This window comes from Cyprinodon tularosa, unplaced genomic scaffold, assembly GCF_016077235.1.
Source record: "Cyprinodon tularosa strain WSP-4 unplaced genomic scaffold, ASM1607723v1 ctg741, whole genome shotgun sequence".
In the NCBI taxonomy this organism is placed as follows: Eukaryota; Metazoa; Chordata; class Actinopteri; order Cyprinodontiformes; family Cyprinodontidae; genus Cyprinodon; species Cyprinodon tularosa.
In genome coordinates, this window is record NW_024039498.1 from 738,072 (window position 1) to 757,967 (window position 19,896).

At 40.6% G+C, this 19,896-nt stretch overlaps 1 protein-coding gene across 1 annotated transcript in view; it reads left to right on the forward strand.

The window, feature by feature from the left end:
* Window positions 1-19,896, forward strand: part of LOC119773099 (neural-cadherin-like) — a 348,848-nt gene that overhangs the window by 223,940 nt on the left and 105,012 nt on the right. Inside the window, exons 8-12 of the mRNA XM_038269917.1 lie at window positions 5,933-6,105; window positions 13,716-13,884; window positions 13,995-14,165; window positions 16,237-16,409; window positions 18,063-18,230. Coding sequence (XP_038125845.1) covers window positions 5,933-6,105; window positions 13,716-13,884; window positions 13,995-14,165; window positions 16,237-16,409; window positions 18,063-18,230 — 854 coding nt within the window. The remainder of the gene's footprint in view (window positions 1-5,932; window positions 6,106-13,715; window positions 13,885-13,994; window positions 14,166-16,236; window positions 16,410-18,062; window positions 18,231-19,896) is intronic.

The window sequence follows — 19,896 nt, forward strand, 5'->3', positions numbered from 1 at the left end:
AGAGAGCAGAAGGTTAGAGATTGAACTAACAGATTCTGCAGAATAGGAGAACAGAGAGAGAATGAAGCAGAATGATGAAATGGGGGTCCCTATGTCCTCCAAAAGTCTAAGCCTATAGCAGCATAACTATAGAGATAGCTCAGGATAACCTGAGCCACCCTAACTATAAGCTTTATCAAAAATGAAAGTTTTAAGCCTAGCCTTAAAAGTAGACAGGGTGTCTGCCTCACGGACTAAAACTGGTAGTTGGTTCCACAGGAGAGGAGCCTGATAACTAAAAGATCTGCCTCCCATTCTACTTTTAGAAATTCTAGGAACCACTAGTAAACCTGCAGATTGAGAGCGAAGTGCTCTGTTAGGAACATAAGGAACAATCAGATCTCTGATATAAGATGAAGCTTGGCCATTTAAGGCTTTATATGTGAGAAGGAGGATTTTAAATTCTATTCTTGATTTAACAGGAAGCCAATGAAGAGAAGCCAGGATAGGAGAGATATGATCTCTCTTTTTCATTTTCATTAGAACTCTGGCTGCAGCATTTTGGATCAGCTGAAGGCTTTTAACTACAGTTTGTGGACTTCCTGATAGTAAAGAATTACAATAGTCCAGCCTTGAAGTAACAAATGCATGGACTAGTTTCTCAGCATCACCCCTGGACAGGATATTTCTAATTTTTGCAATGTTCCTCAGATGAAAGAAGGAAATTCTAGAAACCTCTTTGATATGGGATTTAAATGACAGGTCCTGATCAAAAATAACACCAAGATTTTTTACTTTATTATCTGAAATCAGTTTAATCCCATCCAAATGAAGTGACTGGCTAATCAGTTTCTTTTTCAGAGACTCTGGTCCAAAGACTATAACTTCTGTTTTGTCTGCATTCAGAAGCAGAAAATTAAGAGTCATCCAGGTTTTTATGTCTTCAAGACATGCCTGTAATCTATGTAATGGGTTAGCTTCATCTGGATTTATAGACAGATATAGCTGGGTATCATCAGCATAACAGTGGAAATTAATCCCATGCTGTCTAATAATTCTACCAATTGGGAGCATGTATAAAGTAAAGAGAATTGGTCCTAGCACTGATCCCTGTGGTACTCCACAGGTAACCTTTGAGCGTGTTGAAGATCTATCATTAACATGAACAAACTGAATTCGATCAGATAGATAAGATTTAAACCAGTCTAGTGCTGTTCCTTTAATTCCAAGAAAATATTCAAGTCTTTCTAAAAGAATATTATGGTCAACTGTATCAAATGCAGCACTAAGATCCAACAGGACGAGCACAGATACAAGTCCATTATCTGAGGCCATGAGAATATCATTAGAGACTTTCACCAGAGCTGTTTCAGTGCTATGATGAGCTCTAAAGCCAGACTGAAACTCTTCAAAAAGTTCATTATGGTGGAAGTGATCGCAAACTTGTTTGGCAACTACTTTCTCAAGAATTTTGGATAAGAAAGGAAGATTGGATATAGGTCTATAATTGACCAAGTCATCTGGGTCAAGAGACGGTTTCTTAAGCAGAGGTTTAATTACAGCAATCTTAAAAGCTTTAGGTACATATCCCTGTAACAGAGATAGATTAATCACATCTAAAATGGAGGAGGAGATCAAAGGGAATACCTCCTTAAATAACCTGGTTGGAACTGGATCTAACATACAAGTTGAAGGCTTAGATGAAGACAATAATTTTGCTAATTCAGAGAGTTCAACTGGATCAAAGCAGTCTAAACCCGGTTCAGATTCCATGACTACCTCAGGTACAATCGCGGATAGAGGAGTGCTTATGATCTTATTTTTAATAAGATCAATCTTATTTATAAAGAATCCCATAAAATCATTGCTGCTAAGAGCAGGTGGAATGGACGGTTCAACAGAGCTATGGCTCTGGGTGAGTTTGGCAACTGTATTAAAAAGAAATCTAGGATTATTCTTATTCTCCTCTATTAATGAGGAGAAGTATGCTGCTCTTGCTTTACAAAGGGTCCTCTTATACAGCAGTAAACCATTTTTCCAGACTAGGAAGGACTCTCGCAGGCCTGTGGAGCGATATTTTCTCTCCAGTTTCCTAGCATTTTGCTTCAAAGTACGCAGCTCTGCATTAAACCAAGGAGCAAGCTTTCTATTTTTAACGGTTTTCATTTTCAAAGGAGCTGCGTTGTCTAAGGCAATACGCAGAGAACTAGCAACCCCCTCAACAAAATCATCAACCTGTGAAGGGGAATAAGCTAAGCTTTTGCACTCTGCAGCACTGCTCAGTGACACAGAGCAGAGAGAAAGTGAAGCAGATTCTTTAAAATTTATAACTGCACTATCTGATAAAGATCTACTAAAATCCAACCTTCTTTTGGGGGAGGAGAACTCTGTTAAAGTAATCCTGAAGGTTATTAGAAAGTGGTCAGAGAGGACAGGGTTGTGAGGAAATACTGTTATTTCTTCACATTCTATGCCGTATGTCAGCACAAGATCCAAAGTATGAAGATGAGAATGCGTGGGACTATTCACATTTTGAACAAAGCCAATAGTGTCTAAGATAGCATTAAAGGCTGCTCTTAAGCTATCGCCTTCAATGTCAGCATGGATGTTAAAATCTCCCACTATGATGACCCTGTCAGTATTTAATACCAAATCAGAAAGGAACTCTGAAAACTCATCTAAAAATTCAGAGTAAGGACCTGGTGGACGATACAAAGTTACAAAAAGAAGAGGTTTTCTTGCCTTGAAATTTGGATCAGGGAAATTAAGGGTTAAATGTTCAAAAGAGTTGTAGGAATTAATTGTTTTGGGAGTAATCAGTAAGTCAGACTCGAAGATTGTTGCTACTCCTCCTCCTCGCCCAGAACTTCTGGGGATGTGAAAATTTAAATAGCTTGAAGGAGTTGCCTCATTTATGCTCACATAATCCTCTTGCTGCAGCCAGGTTTCTGTAAGGCAAAACAAGTCAATGTGATTATCACAAATCAAGTCATTAACTAGTAGACTTTTAGAGGAAAGCGATCTTATGTTAAACAGACCGCATTTAATTGTTTTAACTTTTTCCCCAATTGGAGTTATTTTGATTTTAATTAGATTATCATGATTTACTCCTTTGGGAATCTTTGCTAATTTATTAGATTTTGGTCGTGGGCAAGACACTGTCTGGATGGAGTAAAGAGTGGGTAACAGTAGAGAAGCTGCAGAGATGTGTGTTAAACTACAACTCTGCTTCCTGGTCTGCACCCTGGGTGGTCAGGGTTTTGGAGGACTAATAAATGTGGCCAGATTCCTAGAAAGAAGAGCTGCACCATCCAAAGTGGGATGGATGCCGTCTCTCCGAATCAGACCAGGCTTTCCCCAAAAGGATTGCCAATTATTAATACATGATACAGCACTGGGACTTGATCAACAGCCGATACCGCACCGTGACGTCACAAACCAGTAGGTGGCAGTAGAGTTCTTTGACAAACATGGAGGCCTCCAGTAAAGCACATTCAAATGAAAATTACTCTTAAATAAAAACTCCTATTATTTATTGAACATTATCTAATAATTTCATATTTTAAGTACTTTCAGAGTACCATTCCAGGTAGGCAATAAAAGGTTCTACTGAATTCACTTTGTTGTATATATATATATATATATATATATATATATATATATATATATATATATTTAGAGAGAGAGAGAGAGAGGGAGAGAGAGAGAGAGTTGATGGGCCTGCACCCATCAATTTTTTTTTATTTTGTACCGGGCCCAGCCAAGGTTGTCAGCTTCCCTGTGTTTCCACATATAATCTGTAGTCACAAGTCAAATCATGGAGATGTTTGCTTATCAGGCATCACGCCTGAAACCATCCTGAAAGTCTGCTGTTTCCATGCATGTTATAAACCAGCCGTTCATCATTTTGGATTTTTATTTAAGGTATATTTGCAGTTTTTGTATTTTGAGTCATGAATTCCTGCTTTCTACAGCAGAATATTTTGTTCTAACAATGAAAACACCTCATGTTATATCAGCTACATTTTATACATAATCTATATTCTGAAGTTATCAGCTCTACAGGTCATTTAACAAAGTGTGAAATCCTATGTGGTGTTTATATTTTCTTCTCTCAGAAGCCTCTTGATTGATCAACGTTTGTCTTTGGTCGTCATGTTCCAAGCCAGCAGAATTGCTGTGAATTTTTCTGTTGCTCACAGCAGATGCACCAAACGAGGATATAAAACCATAATTGTACGTCCTGGGACTTTAATCTGTCACATCAGTCCCTTTGGTCTGCCTGGCAGCGATAGAAGGATAAATAGCTTGCAAACATCTACAACAGGTCCGTATATGATTACAAACCAGGGTCGGTACGGCAACAGAAGCCACACAGGGACACGACAACAGCGGCCCCCACCGCTGTCTGTGAAGATAAAGAGGGTGTAATAAGGGTGTCCACACGTTTGGCTCACACACACACAGAAACACACACAGGCAAGGTAAACAGAGGCCAAATGAGGAGATGCATACCGAGTGGAGGGGAGCCATTCAGAGCACACGGTGGGATGCAGATGAGATGCCTAGAGCAGACTGAAAGAGTCCGTCTGAGGAAGAAGGACGGGAGATAAAATGGGAAGTGACTGAGCTATAGGGAATACCAATCAGCCTAACACTGGCTGGTCTGAAATAATGACCCATGTTGGAAATAAAAACAGACACAGACTCATTTCCTGAAAAACTAAATCTTTATTTTAAGCATCTATTCTGTTTGTCCTTCACCAGAACTTTAACACATCAGACAAAGTGTGTCTTGAGGTCAAACACCTGGATGGATTTTTGTTTACTTTGCTCCTATAAAAACAAACAACAGTGAAGTTTTGATGAGTAAGTAAAAAAAAAAAGAAAAATTCTTTTAGATGATCTCAGTCATGGAGGGGGAAATGAGGCACAGCCATCGGGCTCACTGTTATAAAATAAATGGCCTCTATTCTTTTCTGACAGCATTTGTCATCAAGCCTTTGTCATAAACTGTTATTCTGTGTTTCAGGAGTTTTTAATTGTGCCACATCAGAATGTTTTTTTAAAGATCGGCTGATCCAGATTATTCTGACATCATCCTGATCAAATTTTATTTTGAGGAAATGATTCTTAAAGGAAAAGTCCGCTCATATTTAGAATTCAAACTTCTGAAAGTACTTTAAATATTAAATTATTACATACTACTCAATAAAGGATAAGTGGTTTAATTAAAAGTAATTTTCATGTTAATGTGCTTTACTGGAGGCATCCATGTTTGTCAAAGAACATCACTGCCACCTACTGGTTTGTGACGTCACGGTGCGGTATCGGCTGTTGATCAAGTCCCAGTGCTGTATCTGGTGTTTGTCACAACGCGCTATTATCCAAGTCATCTTGAAAACATTCTTCTTCCAAATGTTGGCTACATATTACGTGTTTTTTCTCTGGCCAGAAGATCAAATCAATTCAATTTAATTCAATTCAGTTTATTTCTATAGCACCAATTCCCAACACATGTCATCTCAAGGCACTTTACAATTCAACCCGATCTTGAATCAAAGTTTTCTATTTAAGGAAAACCAGATGACTGCATCGACTCATTGACTCAAAGGCAATCTCTCACACTCAGCTTGTAACTTCCAGCCACTGACCTTCTCATGGGCGTCTATGTTTTTTCACTCTGACTCCACCCTTTCACTGAATTACAGGGTGTGACCAGGAGATGACCTTCTCTTTAGACCCTAATATCCACAAATCATGACAGAAATAATATTTTTGATGTTTAAAATGGAATTTTAGGGGACTAGCCAAGTACCAGCCTTTCCTAGATTGGCCCTATCAAGGAAAGTGGGGACATTTTGAATGGCTGCAACTGTAGTTTCCTTTCCTAAAGGTCAGAGGGATTGACTAGAAGCTTCATGTAGGACTGACTGTGGGTGTCTGGTTGCAGGTCTGATCCGGCTGCGCTCCAGTCCGCCGCCTCGCCTGCAGGGGGTGGAATACGTCCTTAACATTACAGCCACCGATGACAACGCCTCAGGTGGGCCTCAGCCGCTATCCACCACAGCGCAGGTTATAGTAGGAGTGGACGACGTCAACAACAACAAGCCGGTCTTTGAAAAGGTAAGAGGAACTGCCTCAACTTGCCTTAACTCAACTTGAAGAACTTGCTGAGGCTATCAGCCTGCTGTGTTTCCTTTCTAAGCCTTTGTGGTTTTATTTTGCCTTTCCTAGATAAATCCCATCACTAGAATTTTATCCACCAGCATTGTTTCCTTCATGTGCGGCTCTTCTCCATCAGTTCTCTTTGTCCATGTCTTTGTCTTCGTATCTCCTCTTTTCATTAGCCACCATCCCTTCCCCTCTAGAGGAGTGATTAGTGACCTGACCCTCATCTCTTCCCTCGCATCTCTATCCTACATCATCTCGGTCTTTTAATTAAGGCTTTAAGGGATGTGCGAGAAATCCCGACTGATGCGCTCTAGAGGAACTACATCTCCACCCGCTTTCTTCCTCGCCATGTTTCAATTTTAAATGAGGTGACTTTTCAGCCCCCTGAGGTATCCCGATCCGAGAATAGGAGGTGTGTGAGAGTCGACGTATGTTTGTGGGCCTGCTAAGCAAAGCCTGCTTACTCTCCGGTGGGAGGAAAGTGTTTTTCTTTCTGCTTCATGTCCTGTTAGCAGGGACTGGGAGGCAGGCAGCAATATGACGAGACAAAAAGGCAAAGGGGCTTTCTGCAGCCATCCTAATATGGGTATTTAAAGGGATAAAGTAGGGCCAGTGGAAAGTATACTGCTGAAAACAAGTCATGATTTTTAACTGCTAATAAATCCCATGATTAATAGGCTGCTTTGGATCAGGGCTGTTTTCTTTGGGTTTAGGGAAAAAGGACCAAAATGTAAAGATAAACCAATAACTTTCACTAATTCAAAGGCGAATGGATGGCATTGCAAAAGCTTATTGCTACCTGCATTATTGTTGCTCAAAACACTGCATATCTGAACTTTATGCCCAAATTTCTCTCTGGGGTCTTCTGCTGTTTATTCCTCTTTCAGCAATGAATCATTCTAATGTTATTAAAACAGACAAATGATCTCCTGGTACCTCAGAAAAGCATCTTCAAAGAAAACAGCATATAAAATACAACTAATGGTAAACAGGGATAGAAACTGAATGGAAATAGTTTTTAAAAATGATGAGATTAAATGCAAAAAGCAGAATTTAAGGTGGATTTTACATTTTGTCAACTTACAACCAGGAATGTATTTCCATGGGATTTTATGTCATAGAAAATAATGTGGTGGACATGGGAAGCAATCACAGATGGATTTCACAAACAGAAATCCCAGAAGGGTTGGTTTGCTGAGAAACAATATCTATGTATTTAGATTCCATAACCTTTTATTATTACAACTTCAACAATTTTGAAGTTTGTTGGAATGTTATTGACTATTTTTGACTAAATTCAGTCAGTAGAGTTAAGTCAGGATGGATGGATGGATGGATGGATGGATGGATGGATGGATGGATGGATGGATGGATGGATGGATCATGGATGGATGGATGGATGGATGGATGGATTATGGATGGATGGATGGATGGATGGATGGATGGATGGATGGATGCATCATGGATGGATGGATACATCATGGATGGATGGATGGATGGATGGATGGATGGATGGATGGATGGATGGATGGATGGATGGATGGATGGATGGATGCATCATGGATGGATGGATACATCATGGATGGATGGATGGATGGATGGATGGATGGATCATGGATGGATGGATGGATGGATGGATGGATTCATGGATGGATGGATGGATGGATTATGGATGGATGGATGGATGGATGGATGGATGGATGGATGGATGGATGGATGGATGGATGGATGGATGAATGGATGGATGGATGGATGGATGGTGGGTTTTGGTGGAAAGATAAATGGTAAAAACGTCCTTCCTGCCTAGAAATCCCTGTCGCGGGAGCTTGGGATCCTACGCTATCGGATCCTATGCTACTTTCAGGATAAAAAGTTTTTAGCTTTGGATTTAAACATAAATCTAGTCTTTTCAAGTTTCATTTTTTTCTCTTTCTGTTAACTGCATGCTGTATAGTGTGTTATGTAAAGAAAGAAATAACTAAAATGCAGATAAACATTGTTTAATCATATTTTGCCCAACTACTCTTATCATGTCCAATGGTGATGTCAGACAAGCAGTTTAACGGATAAGGAGAAGAGGTTTTAAAGATGTGTATTAGCATTCTTTAGTGACTTAAGGATATAAATGTGTATTTATAGCACCATAATAAAAAATTTTATGTTAACCCGGATTAATAATTGCTTACGCAAATAAGCCGATCGTACGGATCGGGTAGTGACATCGGTAATAGCGGGCAAGCAGTACAGAACAGTACAACAGTACAAATGTGCTACTTACTGGCTAGGAGGAGTTAATTCAATTAAATTCAGTTTATTTATAAGGCACCCAGTCACAACACGTCATCTTAAGGCACTTTACAATTCAATCAGATTATCCAGTCAAATTGATTCAAAGTTTTCTATCTAAGGAAAACCAGTTGATTGCATCAACTCATTGACTCAAAGGAAATCCCTCACTCTAAGCATGCTTGTAGCGACAGTGGAGAGGAGAAACTACCTTTAAACAGGAAGAAGCCTCCAGCAGAACCAGGCTCAGTGTGAGCGGCCATCTGCAGAGGCCGACTGGGGTTCAAGGAGACAGAAGCAGACATAGAAAAAGAAGCAGATACACTTGTTGCCACCACCTTTACCTTCCCTCACCCTCCATCCATTCTCTACCTAAAATCATCTCGTAATGATTCAGTTATTGATTCTGTCAGGTTGGATCAACATTAGACCAAGCTCTAATTCCTGGTAGCAACAAATACATATTTTAGTCCTCAGTGTTGGTCCATATAAGGACCTGGCTTGGTCTTCCTCTGACAGTGTGTGCATTTAGCCCACTTTTTAATGTGTTCAGATTAGATAATTATTCACTATTAAAAGGGTGTCTGTTGCTCAGACCTGCAGACAGATGCATTGTAGTGAAGGTATGTTTCCTGCCTGGACCAAATAAGTGAGAGGCAGGTAGAACACCTGGTGGATTAGCGTCACGATTCAGGAAAATTGCTATTTTTTTTAAACCAATTTGGTTTTCCTGATGTTAGCATAGAGCCTGGCTCCTAAAAATAAAAGCTTCATAAAACTATGATATTGGATAAACTCACTGTTTTCATGCTGGGAAGGAACATTCTAGCCTCAGTACATCTGTGATAAGATCAAACTGATGGATTGCAGGTTATTGTTACTTTCCTGTCTTTCCGTTAATGACTGGATGCAATCAGTTGTCTCTGAAAAGGACCTTGAGACTTTGTAAATCTGCACTATATAAATGCTCTGATTTAAATGGTTGTCATGGTAAACATGAGCTTTAATGGCTGCTGCATCCTGGTGTCTCATCCCTGGACAGAGGGATTCAGGGAAGGGAGGGAGGAGATAAATATCAAGAAGAAACGATAAATCAGTGAGAGGCAAGCATCCATGACTCCACCCAAATATTTATGGCTCCATGAAACTAGTAACAACTCATTTTGAGCAAACAGTTATAATTAGTTACTTTAATTGAATAATTTGGAGGCAGAGAGTTGTGAGCAGCACCCTGATTCCTTCCACTCGCTTGGTGACCCGCTCACCTCATCTCTTTGGTGTTTTTCGCTTGTTTTCCTCCATGTAAAACGTTTGCTCCAAATAACCTGTGAACAATTAGTTTCACATTAACAAACCATTTGTCACGCATTGAACTTCCTGCGACCCTTCTGGTTAATTGTGTTCGGGCAGCGAGGCGTCATTACTTCCTTTAATTCGCCAGAGCTGACTGCTGGTTTGTGAAGAGGGAGGAACTAAAGGGAACATGGATGATCTGAAAACTAGGCGGTGCTGTGAGGAGGCATTAAAGGGCTAAATGTCTTCCCTGAAGTGAGTCAGACGTCAATACTTCAATCAAAGCCCAAAAAACAAGAGCAAAGAGAAACATGAGAGCAGCAGCAGCAGAAATACCAGCACTGCTGAAATAATAAATCATTTCAGTGTTTGATCCGGTCTGAGGAAAAGGGCATCGAAGGGCTGGAAATCCAGGACTTCAGATGTGTCTGATTACCTCAGATTTTTTAAGCCTGTCTCCATGTTTAGTGATGATCTAAATATATGGAGCTAGGTTGGTCTAAATTTTCCCAAACACACATATGTAAGTCATACATGCACAGGACAAGATTCAACATTTCTGATCTATAAACGATTATAAATTAAATTAGTAGTCTTTAAAGTTCACTGCATTTGTGTGTTGATATTTGAGACTGCCCTGAGGTGCCTTCATAGACAAATGCATTTTTTTTTTAAGTCGTAGGGAAGCGGCTGTTCCAACGGTTGCAGGTCCGAAGCTTGGTTTGGTGTAGAAGGCTTCCAGCCGTACATGTTTGAGCCCTTGCCTCCCAATGCTGCCAGTTCTTTTAACTCTACGCCTGCTGAAGACACAGATGTCCATCCCCGTGAACACTGGGATGGAGCTCAGTGAGAAAGGAAACGATTCTTACTTCTTATTTTAACCGTTGCGTATATATAATTAAATGGCCTGCATAAGATAATGAAAAAAACAAAAAAAAAACGAACGATTTGAAATTTAAATATGACTTCCCTACAACTTTAAGCATGCTCTCCTTGAGCTCTGAAGACGTCGGAGCAGAGCAAAACGGGAGGAGCTGTGGAGGATGTAGGCTTTGCTTTGGGAAGGCGGTCTGGAGCGGAGCGGGGAGGATGTGGAATCTGGTTGTTAGTCATCAAGTACTTTCTTGTGATTGGCTTATAAAAGGGAGCTTTGTGAATGGTGGAAAACCATTGCCTGCTTAAAAAAACACATTTGTGTATCCAGGCAAAAACCAACAGACAAATGCAGTGAAGTTTAAAGGCCACTGGTACTTTGTAATTCATTTTAATGTCATTTACTTTTATTGACCTGAAATAGTCTGGTGAATCTTGTTCTGTGCATGTATGAATCACATATGTGTATTTGTGAATATTGAGACCAATCCATATCCTCCATATCAACACGTCTGCTTGGTATTCTCAGGCTTTTCCACTGAGCAGCAGGGTGTGTCTCTTCTGCTCCTCACCCTATCGCCTGAGCAAACTTTCCGCACGGATCAATATCAGAACATCAGGATTCAAGGTTTTAATGATTTAGGTTTTTTTCCTTTTAGTATTATTCATTTGTAACTTTTTTTTAATTATAACTTTATTCTTTATTATACGTTTTTAAACAGTAAAGTCTCTGTTGAGATCGATAGTCTCTTTTTAAAGGGAGACCTGGCTAAAAAGATTGAACAAACTACCTCAAAGACCTCAGTTGTTCAGACAGAAAGCAGGAAGCTCCTCCTTCCTTCTGAGATCCTTTGCTTCATTAACGCTGTAAAACAGGGATGTCAAACTGATTCCAGAAAGGGCCATGTGGCTGCAGGTTTTCTTTCCAACCAAGCAATAGCACACCAGACTCCATTCATCTCATTAAGTCATCATGTTGACTAACTCAAGACTGGACTCACTTGATGAGATGACTGGAGTCTGGTGTGCTATTGCTTGGTTGGAAAGAAAACCTGCAGCCACACGGACCTTTCTGGAACCAGTTTGACACCCCTGCTCTCAAACATTCACCTGAACTCAAATGTTTTCTAGCCACTCCTCATATTGGTGCAGAATCATTTGGTTTCAATGTTGTCATAATAACCTGAAGGAAGTATATATATATATATATATATATATATATATATATATATATATATATATATATATATATATATATATATAATTTTTTTTTTTTTTGATCATTCCTGTTAAATTCAATGAAATTCAATTCAGTTTATTTATACACTCACCGGCCACTTTATTAGGTACACCTGTTCAACTGCTCGTTAACACTTAATTTCTAAGCAGCCAATCACATGGCGGCAACTCAGTGCATTTAGGCATGTAGACATGGTCAAGACAATCTCCTGCAGTTCAAACCGAGCATCACTATGGGGAAGAAAGGTGATTTGAGTGACTTTGAACGTGGCATGATTGTTGGTGCCAGAAGGGCTGGTCTGAGTATTTCAGAAACTGCTGATCTACTGGGATTTTCACACACAACCATCTCTAGGGTTTACAGAGAATGGTCCGTAAAAGAAAAAACATCCAGTGAGTGGCAGTTCTGTGGGCGGAAATGCCTTGTTGATGCCAGAGGTCAGAGGAGAATGGCCAGACTGGTTCGAGCTGATAGAAGGGCAACAGTGACTCAAATAACCACCCGTTACAACCAAGGTGGGCAGAAGAGCATCTCTGAACGCACAGTACGTCGAACTTTGAGGCAGATGGGCTACAGCAGCAGAAGACCACACCGGGTGCCACTCCTTTCAGCTAAGAACAAGAAACTGAGGCTACAATTTGCAAAAGCTCATCGAAATTGGACAATAGAAGATTAGAAAAACGTTGCATGGTCTGATGAGTCTCGATTTCTGCTGCAACATTCGGATGGTAGGGTCAGAATTTGGCGTCTACAACATGAAAGCATGAATCCATCCTGCCTTGTATCGACGGTTCAGGCTGGTGGTGGTGGTGTCATGGTGTGGGGAATATTTTCTTGGCCCTCTTTGGGCCCCTTGGTACCAATTGAGCATCGTTGCAACGCCACAGCCTACCTGAATATTGTTGCTGGCCATGTCCATCCCTTTATGACCACAATGTACCCAACTTCTGATGGCTACTCTTAGCAGGATAATGCGCCATGTCATAAAGCTGGAATCATCTCTGACTGGTTTCTTGAACATGACAATGAGTTCACTGTACTCAAATGGCCTCTATAGTCACCTGATCTCAATCCAATAGAGCATCTTTGGGATGTGGTTGAACATCATGGATGTGCAGCCGACAAATCTGCTGCAACTGTGTGATGCCATCATGTCAATATGGACCAAACTCCCTGAGGAATGCTTCCAGCACCTTGTTGAATCTATGCCACGAAGAATTGAGGCAGTTCTGAAGGCAAAAGGGGGTCCAACCCATTACTAGCATGGGGTACCTAATAAAGTGGCCGGTGAGTGTATAGCACCAATTCACAACACATGATGTCATCTCAAGGCATTTTACAGTTCACCAGATCATCCAGTCAGATTGATTCAAAGTTTTCTGTTGACTCTTCAGCAATCTCTCACACTAAGCATGCTTGTAGCGACAGTGGAGAGAAAAAAACTTCCTTTTAACTGGAAGAAACCCCCAGCAAAACCAGGCTGAGAGTGAGCAGCCATCTCCCGAGGCGGACAGGGGTTCAAAGAAACAAAAGCAAACATTGAAAAAAAAAAAGCAGAGATACAAAAGGCAACTGTAAACCAGCTCCACAGGCAGCTCCATCCAGGAAACACACAGCCAGGCAGATGAGCTCTGAGCCAGCTCCCATGTCAGAGGATGAAGAGAGCACATCCAGACAGTCACAGTCAGAGAAACAGGACTACAATGAAAAACAGACCAATCGTTATTAAATAGATTAATTAAACACATTTTCCAATCCCCTCCTTTTGCCCTTTCATCACATACAATATCTTCGTTTAATACATTGGATTTTTTTTTCTTCTGCTGCCATGATCTCCACCTGTTCTCTCTGCTGCTCTGGTTGGTCTCAGTGTCAGGAGTACCGTGAGAGCACGTCTGTGCTGGAGAACCAACCAGCGGGGACCTTTGTCCTCCAGGTCCATGCTGTGGATGCAGACGAAGGCTCCAATGGCAGGGTCACCTACGGCTTCATGCATAAAGACTCTACGGTTCCTGCGTTCAGCATCCACCCTGATACTGGTATGCAAACATGCGGTGTCATCAGCATTTTGATCATGCATGAATCAGCAACAGCTTAGGCTCCAGATCTCTGGTGTAAGTCCTCTCAGAATCATGTTCTTTATTCCCAGGTGTAATCGTGACTGCCAGAAAATTTGACCGTGAGCGCCAGCGTGAATACGCAGTGACGGTGACGGCTACCGACCAGGCAGCCGACCCACTGATTGGCATCTGTCAGCTCAATATTCTCATCCTGGACCAGAACGACAACAGCCCGAAGTTTGAGAACCTACGATATGAATGTAAGAAGCTGCTGTGGCTGATGTTCTACTTCAGGGCATAAAGTTTCACCACCTTCTAAAGACATAGATGGCTGCTTCCCCATGACAGCTTCTAATGTTTCTGATTATTTAACAGACAAACATGGCCTTGTCTGGGGGGACGGAGCATTGACCAGCCTCAGCTCCTCCACAGAAATTAAGCTAGAAAGTTTTAAGATAGAACAACATCACATAGATATTTAGAAGCAGATAAATGAGTAACTGATGCTGCTCTTATCACTATGGTTCCTGGAGGTATTTTTATTCTTCAGTTGAAAAGTTTGTGAACACAATGGAAAAAAATTTAAATCTAGATAAGTCATTTTTTCTTAAAATAAGAAAATTTTTTCTTGGATTGAGGAGGTAAAAGAGACACTTGGCCAATGGAACAAGACAATTTATACTTAAAATAAGAAAACACAATTGCATTGTCTTACTTAAAGTACATATTATCTAAATATGTTATTCTAAGAGTAAAAAAAACGAATTCCATTGGCCAACTATCTCATTTCCCTACTCAAATTAAAGATGAATTCATTTAAGTTAAGAAATGTTTAGTTATTTCTAGATTGTTTCTCCAGTGCAGTTTGTAGTTCATCACTTATCCATCCCTACACTGTAAAGGTTCCCTACACTGCAAATACATGAAAATAAGTAATTTTATTTTAACATAAGTACATTTATTCTTTAAGTGAGACAGTTTGCCAATGGAAAAAGACAATTTACTTTCAAAATACGAAAAAGAACAATTCTATTGTCTTATTTCAAGTGCATAATATTATCTTATTTCAAGAGTAAAAATACTCAATTCCATTGACAAACCATCTTACCTACTTTTCTTTTACAGTACATCAATAACCTCATTATACCATGGTAATAACATAGCAAGTTACACTATATTACTAGGTAACAAGAAAAACTTTATAGAGATTTTTGGTAAGTGCTGTACCTCAAATTTTTGGCAGACATGGTAAAGTCAGACTTCTTAGATGTCAAACCGTTATTACCAGCTAACTCAGTCATTTCACTGATGGCAATAAATTAATTTGTTAATTCAATTTAATTCAGTTCAGTTTATTTCTATAGCGCTAATTCACAACACGTCATCTCGAGGCACTTTACAGTTCACCAGATCATCCAGTCAAAATGATTCAGTTTTCTATCGATGGAAAACCATCTGCATTTGCTGAGGGTGACTGGGGTTCAAGGAGACAGAAGCAGACATAGAAAAAGAAGCAGAGACACAAAAGGCAACTGTAAACCAGCTCCACAGGCGGCCCCGTCCAGGAAGAACACAGCCAGACAGACGAGCTCCGAGCCACCAGCTGTGTTAGAGGATGAGGAGAGCACGTCCATTAAGTCACAATCAGAAACAGGACTACACTGACTACACTACACTGAAAGACAGGCTGATCTCCAACATCTACAAACAAAGGTGTTGCTGGCAGCAGCACAGCTGATATTTTGTCTCCAGGATTTAGTCACAGCCAAACAGGAAAAGACCAGATGAAGCTACTATGAGGAAAATCAGAGAGAGCAGAACGTCAGATATTGAAATAATAGATTCTGTAGAGTGAGAGAATAGAGATAGAATGAAGCAGAATGATGAAAAAAGGGGTCCCTCCGTCCTCCAGCAGTCTAAGCCTATAGCAGCATAACTATAGAGATAGCTCAGGATAACCTGAGCCACTCTAACTATAAGCTTTATCAAAAAGGAAAGTTTTAAGCCTAGCCTTAAAAGTAGACAGGGTGTCTGCCTCACGGACTAAAACTGGTAGTTGGTTCCACAGGAGAGGAGCTCTATTCTATTTTTAAAAAATTCTGGGAACCACTAGTAAACCTGCCAATTGAGAGCAAAGTGCTCTGTTAGGAACATATGTCTGACTTTTAAACACAGATGCACCTTTATGTTCAAAAGTTTTTATTCTTACTCAGTTTATTATTGATAAAGAATTTTTTTTTGATTGCCTGAGAAGGACAGAAGCTTAAAAATGGAAAATCAACCTTCCAGTGTAAATGAGGTCAGAACCGAATTTAAGCTTTATTTCCTCAGACTTCCTCCGTGAGGACACCATGATCGGGAACAGCTTCCTGCGGGTGGCGGCTCATGACGATGACTTCGGTACCAATGCAGCAATCACGTATAGCATGTCTGGGGAGCCGCCGGAATACCTCCGGGTCAGTCCGCTGACAGGCTGGGTCTACGTAAACCAGCCTATCTCACAGGTGGGTGCAAAAAGAGTTCAGGCAGATCATACAGAAATAGAGGCCACATGCTGCTCTGCAAGTAAAGCAATCTGTGAGTAATGAATGAAAACAATAAGTGAAACATGCTGTAGCTCAATGTGGATCAGAAGCTCCTTCAATCGTCTCTATTCACAGTAAAAAACACGTAAGAAGACAAAAGTAAAATTTAGTTTGCCACATGAAAGATTTTTGTAATTTGATGCAAAATACAAATGTTTCTGTAATACTTCTTTATTGCTGTTTTAGTTCAACCACAGCCGCATCATCAGAGGAGGATCTCTTTGCAAGGATAAAGAAAATCAATCCTGTTTAGATCAAGACAGAGAAAAACATCCATGTAATAATTTTCATTCTCCACAGCTCGTCTCTCAAGAACCAGAGGATGATTCATTTGTATCTGCAGCACTCTAAGGCTCTGCCCAACACCTACTTTATTTTAATGTTCTTCAAATGTTTCGCCATGAGGGTCAAAAATGTCAAGATGATGCTAAAAGGGTTTTCTTTTAGGCCAGGTTTGAAATGTTGCACTGCCATCTTCCCTTACTCTGCATCAGTAACACATATCCTAATAATTACACATCTTCGTAAATACCACAGGTGTTTTCTTTCATTTTAAACCAGATTTACTGAGCTAAACCTTGTGTTTGGAGAGATAGACCCGTCTTAACTGGGGCGTATATTTAGAGAAAATGGGCTTATGGTTTGAAGGGTTTAAACTATTTTTGAACTGTGATCAAGGGCCTCCTAAGATCCCTCAGAGGGCTGCAGATGAAAATTTAAGGTGAAAAGCTCTAATTTTCAGATCAACGAAAAAGGCATTGCAAAGTGGTTTTGCAACTATTAGACTAAAGCCGGACTCGCATTGTGTGATATTTTTAATCGTTTTTACTCAGCTACTACTCAAACTGTACGACAAAACAGCAGGGTTTAAGAATTCACAGCTAAAGATGTATGTTAAGCCTGTGCGGCCAGACGCTCTGATGTGATCTACCTGCTCAAGCTGTATGACCAAAAACCACACGTCTGACTGAGCGCTCTGCTCCACTTCCTTGTTTGCGCATGCACAGTGTGCGAGTTTCTGGTAAATCGGCTCGTTGCTCTGCTTCAACAGTAGGAATTGTCAACGAACACCTCACGAGCTCTCCCAGCTGAATTTCAAACACGTTTGATTTTATCCCGACTTTACGATTCTTGTTCGGGAGCTGGTTGTGTGAGGCTGATCGCCCTTAGTTACCCCCTGTATACTACACGACACAGGACGCACAATAAGGCTAAAATTCGGCCCGATCAAAAAATTCTCGCACGACTGGATAATCGGCTCAAAACGGGCAAAAAAATATGTAAGCCCGGCATAGAGTGAGACAAAATCAGATCGACCAAACAGAGCCCAAATTTCAACAAGGATTTTTGGACCAAATCAAGACTATAATGGACCGACTAGATCGTGCCTAAAACGTCTAAATTATGTCAGCTGTTTGGGGGATTGGTTTTATAGAGCTGTTATAGAAAAAGCAAAGCATGTAAGTTTGAATCTGGGTGTTATATATCTATGGTATTCGGCACCCTGTAGTTCCCAACATTATGTTACGACTTTGTCCTGTCCTTCATCTTTATCTCCTCTTCCTACCACAGAGGACATACATCACCAGGGAGATTGTAGCAACAGACGGAGGAAACAGGAGCAGTTCAGTGGAGCTGGCCGTCACCATCACCAACGTGAAGAACCAGCCGCCACAGTGGGAAAACGATACCTACAGAGTGGTCATCCCAGAAAACACTGTTCGAGACACGGCCATCGTGGTACGTTGCTATGTAGATGTTCCACCATCGATAGCAACATCTGCTAACATTAACCAAATGTAGGAAGAAACATAGAAGTAGATTCCAGCATGTTTGCAACAGCAGGACAGTAAAGGAAAAGTCCGGTCAGCAAGGAATAATCAATGGATCTTTATCTATAACTAAAACTAATATGTTTGCGATGATTTCATGAATTTATCGTTAATTAGTAAAAAAATAAAAACAATCATTATCGTCTATAACTGAGTCTGGAAGCGGTCATTTTTACCCAAATTTAGTAACACCTCCCTTCTGCCATCTTCCGGCAGTGACGTCACGGTGCGGTAAGCCTAGCGCCATTCTCCCCGCTTTACAAGCAAAATCAATGGGAACTACTAGACACATCTGCAATCAACAACAATTATTGAAGATTTCCAGAGGACTTCACCATTGAAATTCACCAGAGCTATAGTGAAACTGACAATGCCCACGTGCATGGCAGTTGGATGTTGGAATACATTGGGTAAAAGTGAAAAAAAATTGTTATTTCACCTTTCCGAATTCTGATCCTCCACGGACGGGTTCGTGGTTGGAGAATTTTCCATCGAACTACTGGCCAGAGAAAAGAAGAATGTTTTCAAGATGACTTGGATAATCGCACTTTGTGACAAACAACAGATACAGCACTGGGACTTGATCAACAGCCGATAAAGCACATTCAAATGAAAATTACTCTTAATTAAAAACACTTATCATTTATTGAACAGTATGTAACAATTTCATATTGAAATTGAAAACACCCAGGCATGTTACCTATGCCTTTTGCACGTATATGCCGCTCTGCTGCACTTACGTGCCGTAACGTGCTGGGTGTATATTCACATTTAGATGTACCCCCCCAACACACTCAGACCCTCATAGGCCTTGCTGCTGTTTCACAGCCGAAGACATTTTTAATGAGACTCTCCTGATAGAAGCAGCATCCATTAGAGTATCTGATAAATGTTTTAACTCTTGAGATGATCAGAAAGTAGCAGAAAGGTGGTTTATATGGGAAGACGGGGCCCTTTGGTGAGTTGGCGAGCAATGCTAATAAAGACAGGATGGTCCCAGCAGGGCTGTGAATTCATCCACGCTTGCAGCTCACAGTTTATTTGGCTCTTATGCAAAGATGCAATGACTCTCAGCTGGTTGTGATTTCTCTGCCTCGGACATTTCAAGTCTTTACAGCCTAAATAAGCACACTGAGTGCATCTGACACATTTGCTTGACAGGGTGTCTCATTACTGCCGCCATATCTCTTTCCCAGGTTGTAAGGATGCATGTAGGGCACCTATCCGCAAGCTGCATCAATCCCAAGAAGGCTCTCTTAATTTTAATTGCTAGTATGCAGCATCAGCTGCTGCATAGCCTCATCCTCAATTAGTTTGGGTTGAAAACTACATTTGAAATTGGAGCATCTCTGTTTGATCCCACAAGATATCGGTTCACTGCTGTCCAATCTGGACAGCTTCGAGCTTTCCTTTGCTCTTTCTATGGAAAACTTGCCTCTGATGTACAATTCAGTGCCGTTTTTTCTGTAACATCAGTAGCATCGACAATCAGAAGAGATTGCTGCAAAGTAACTCATTAAATGCAATCAGCTAGACTTTGTTAGGAAACGTTTTTCCAAATGCCTCTAAAACTG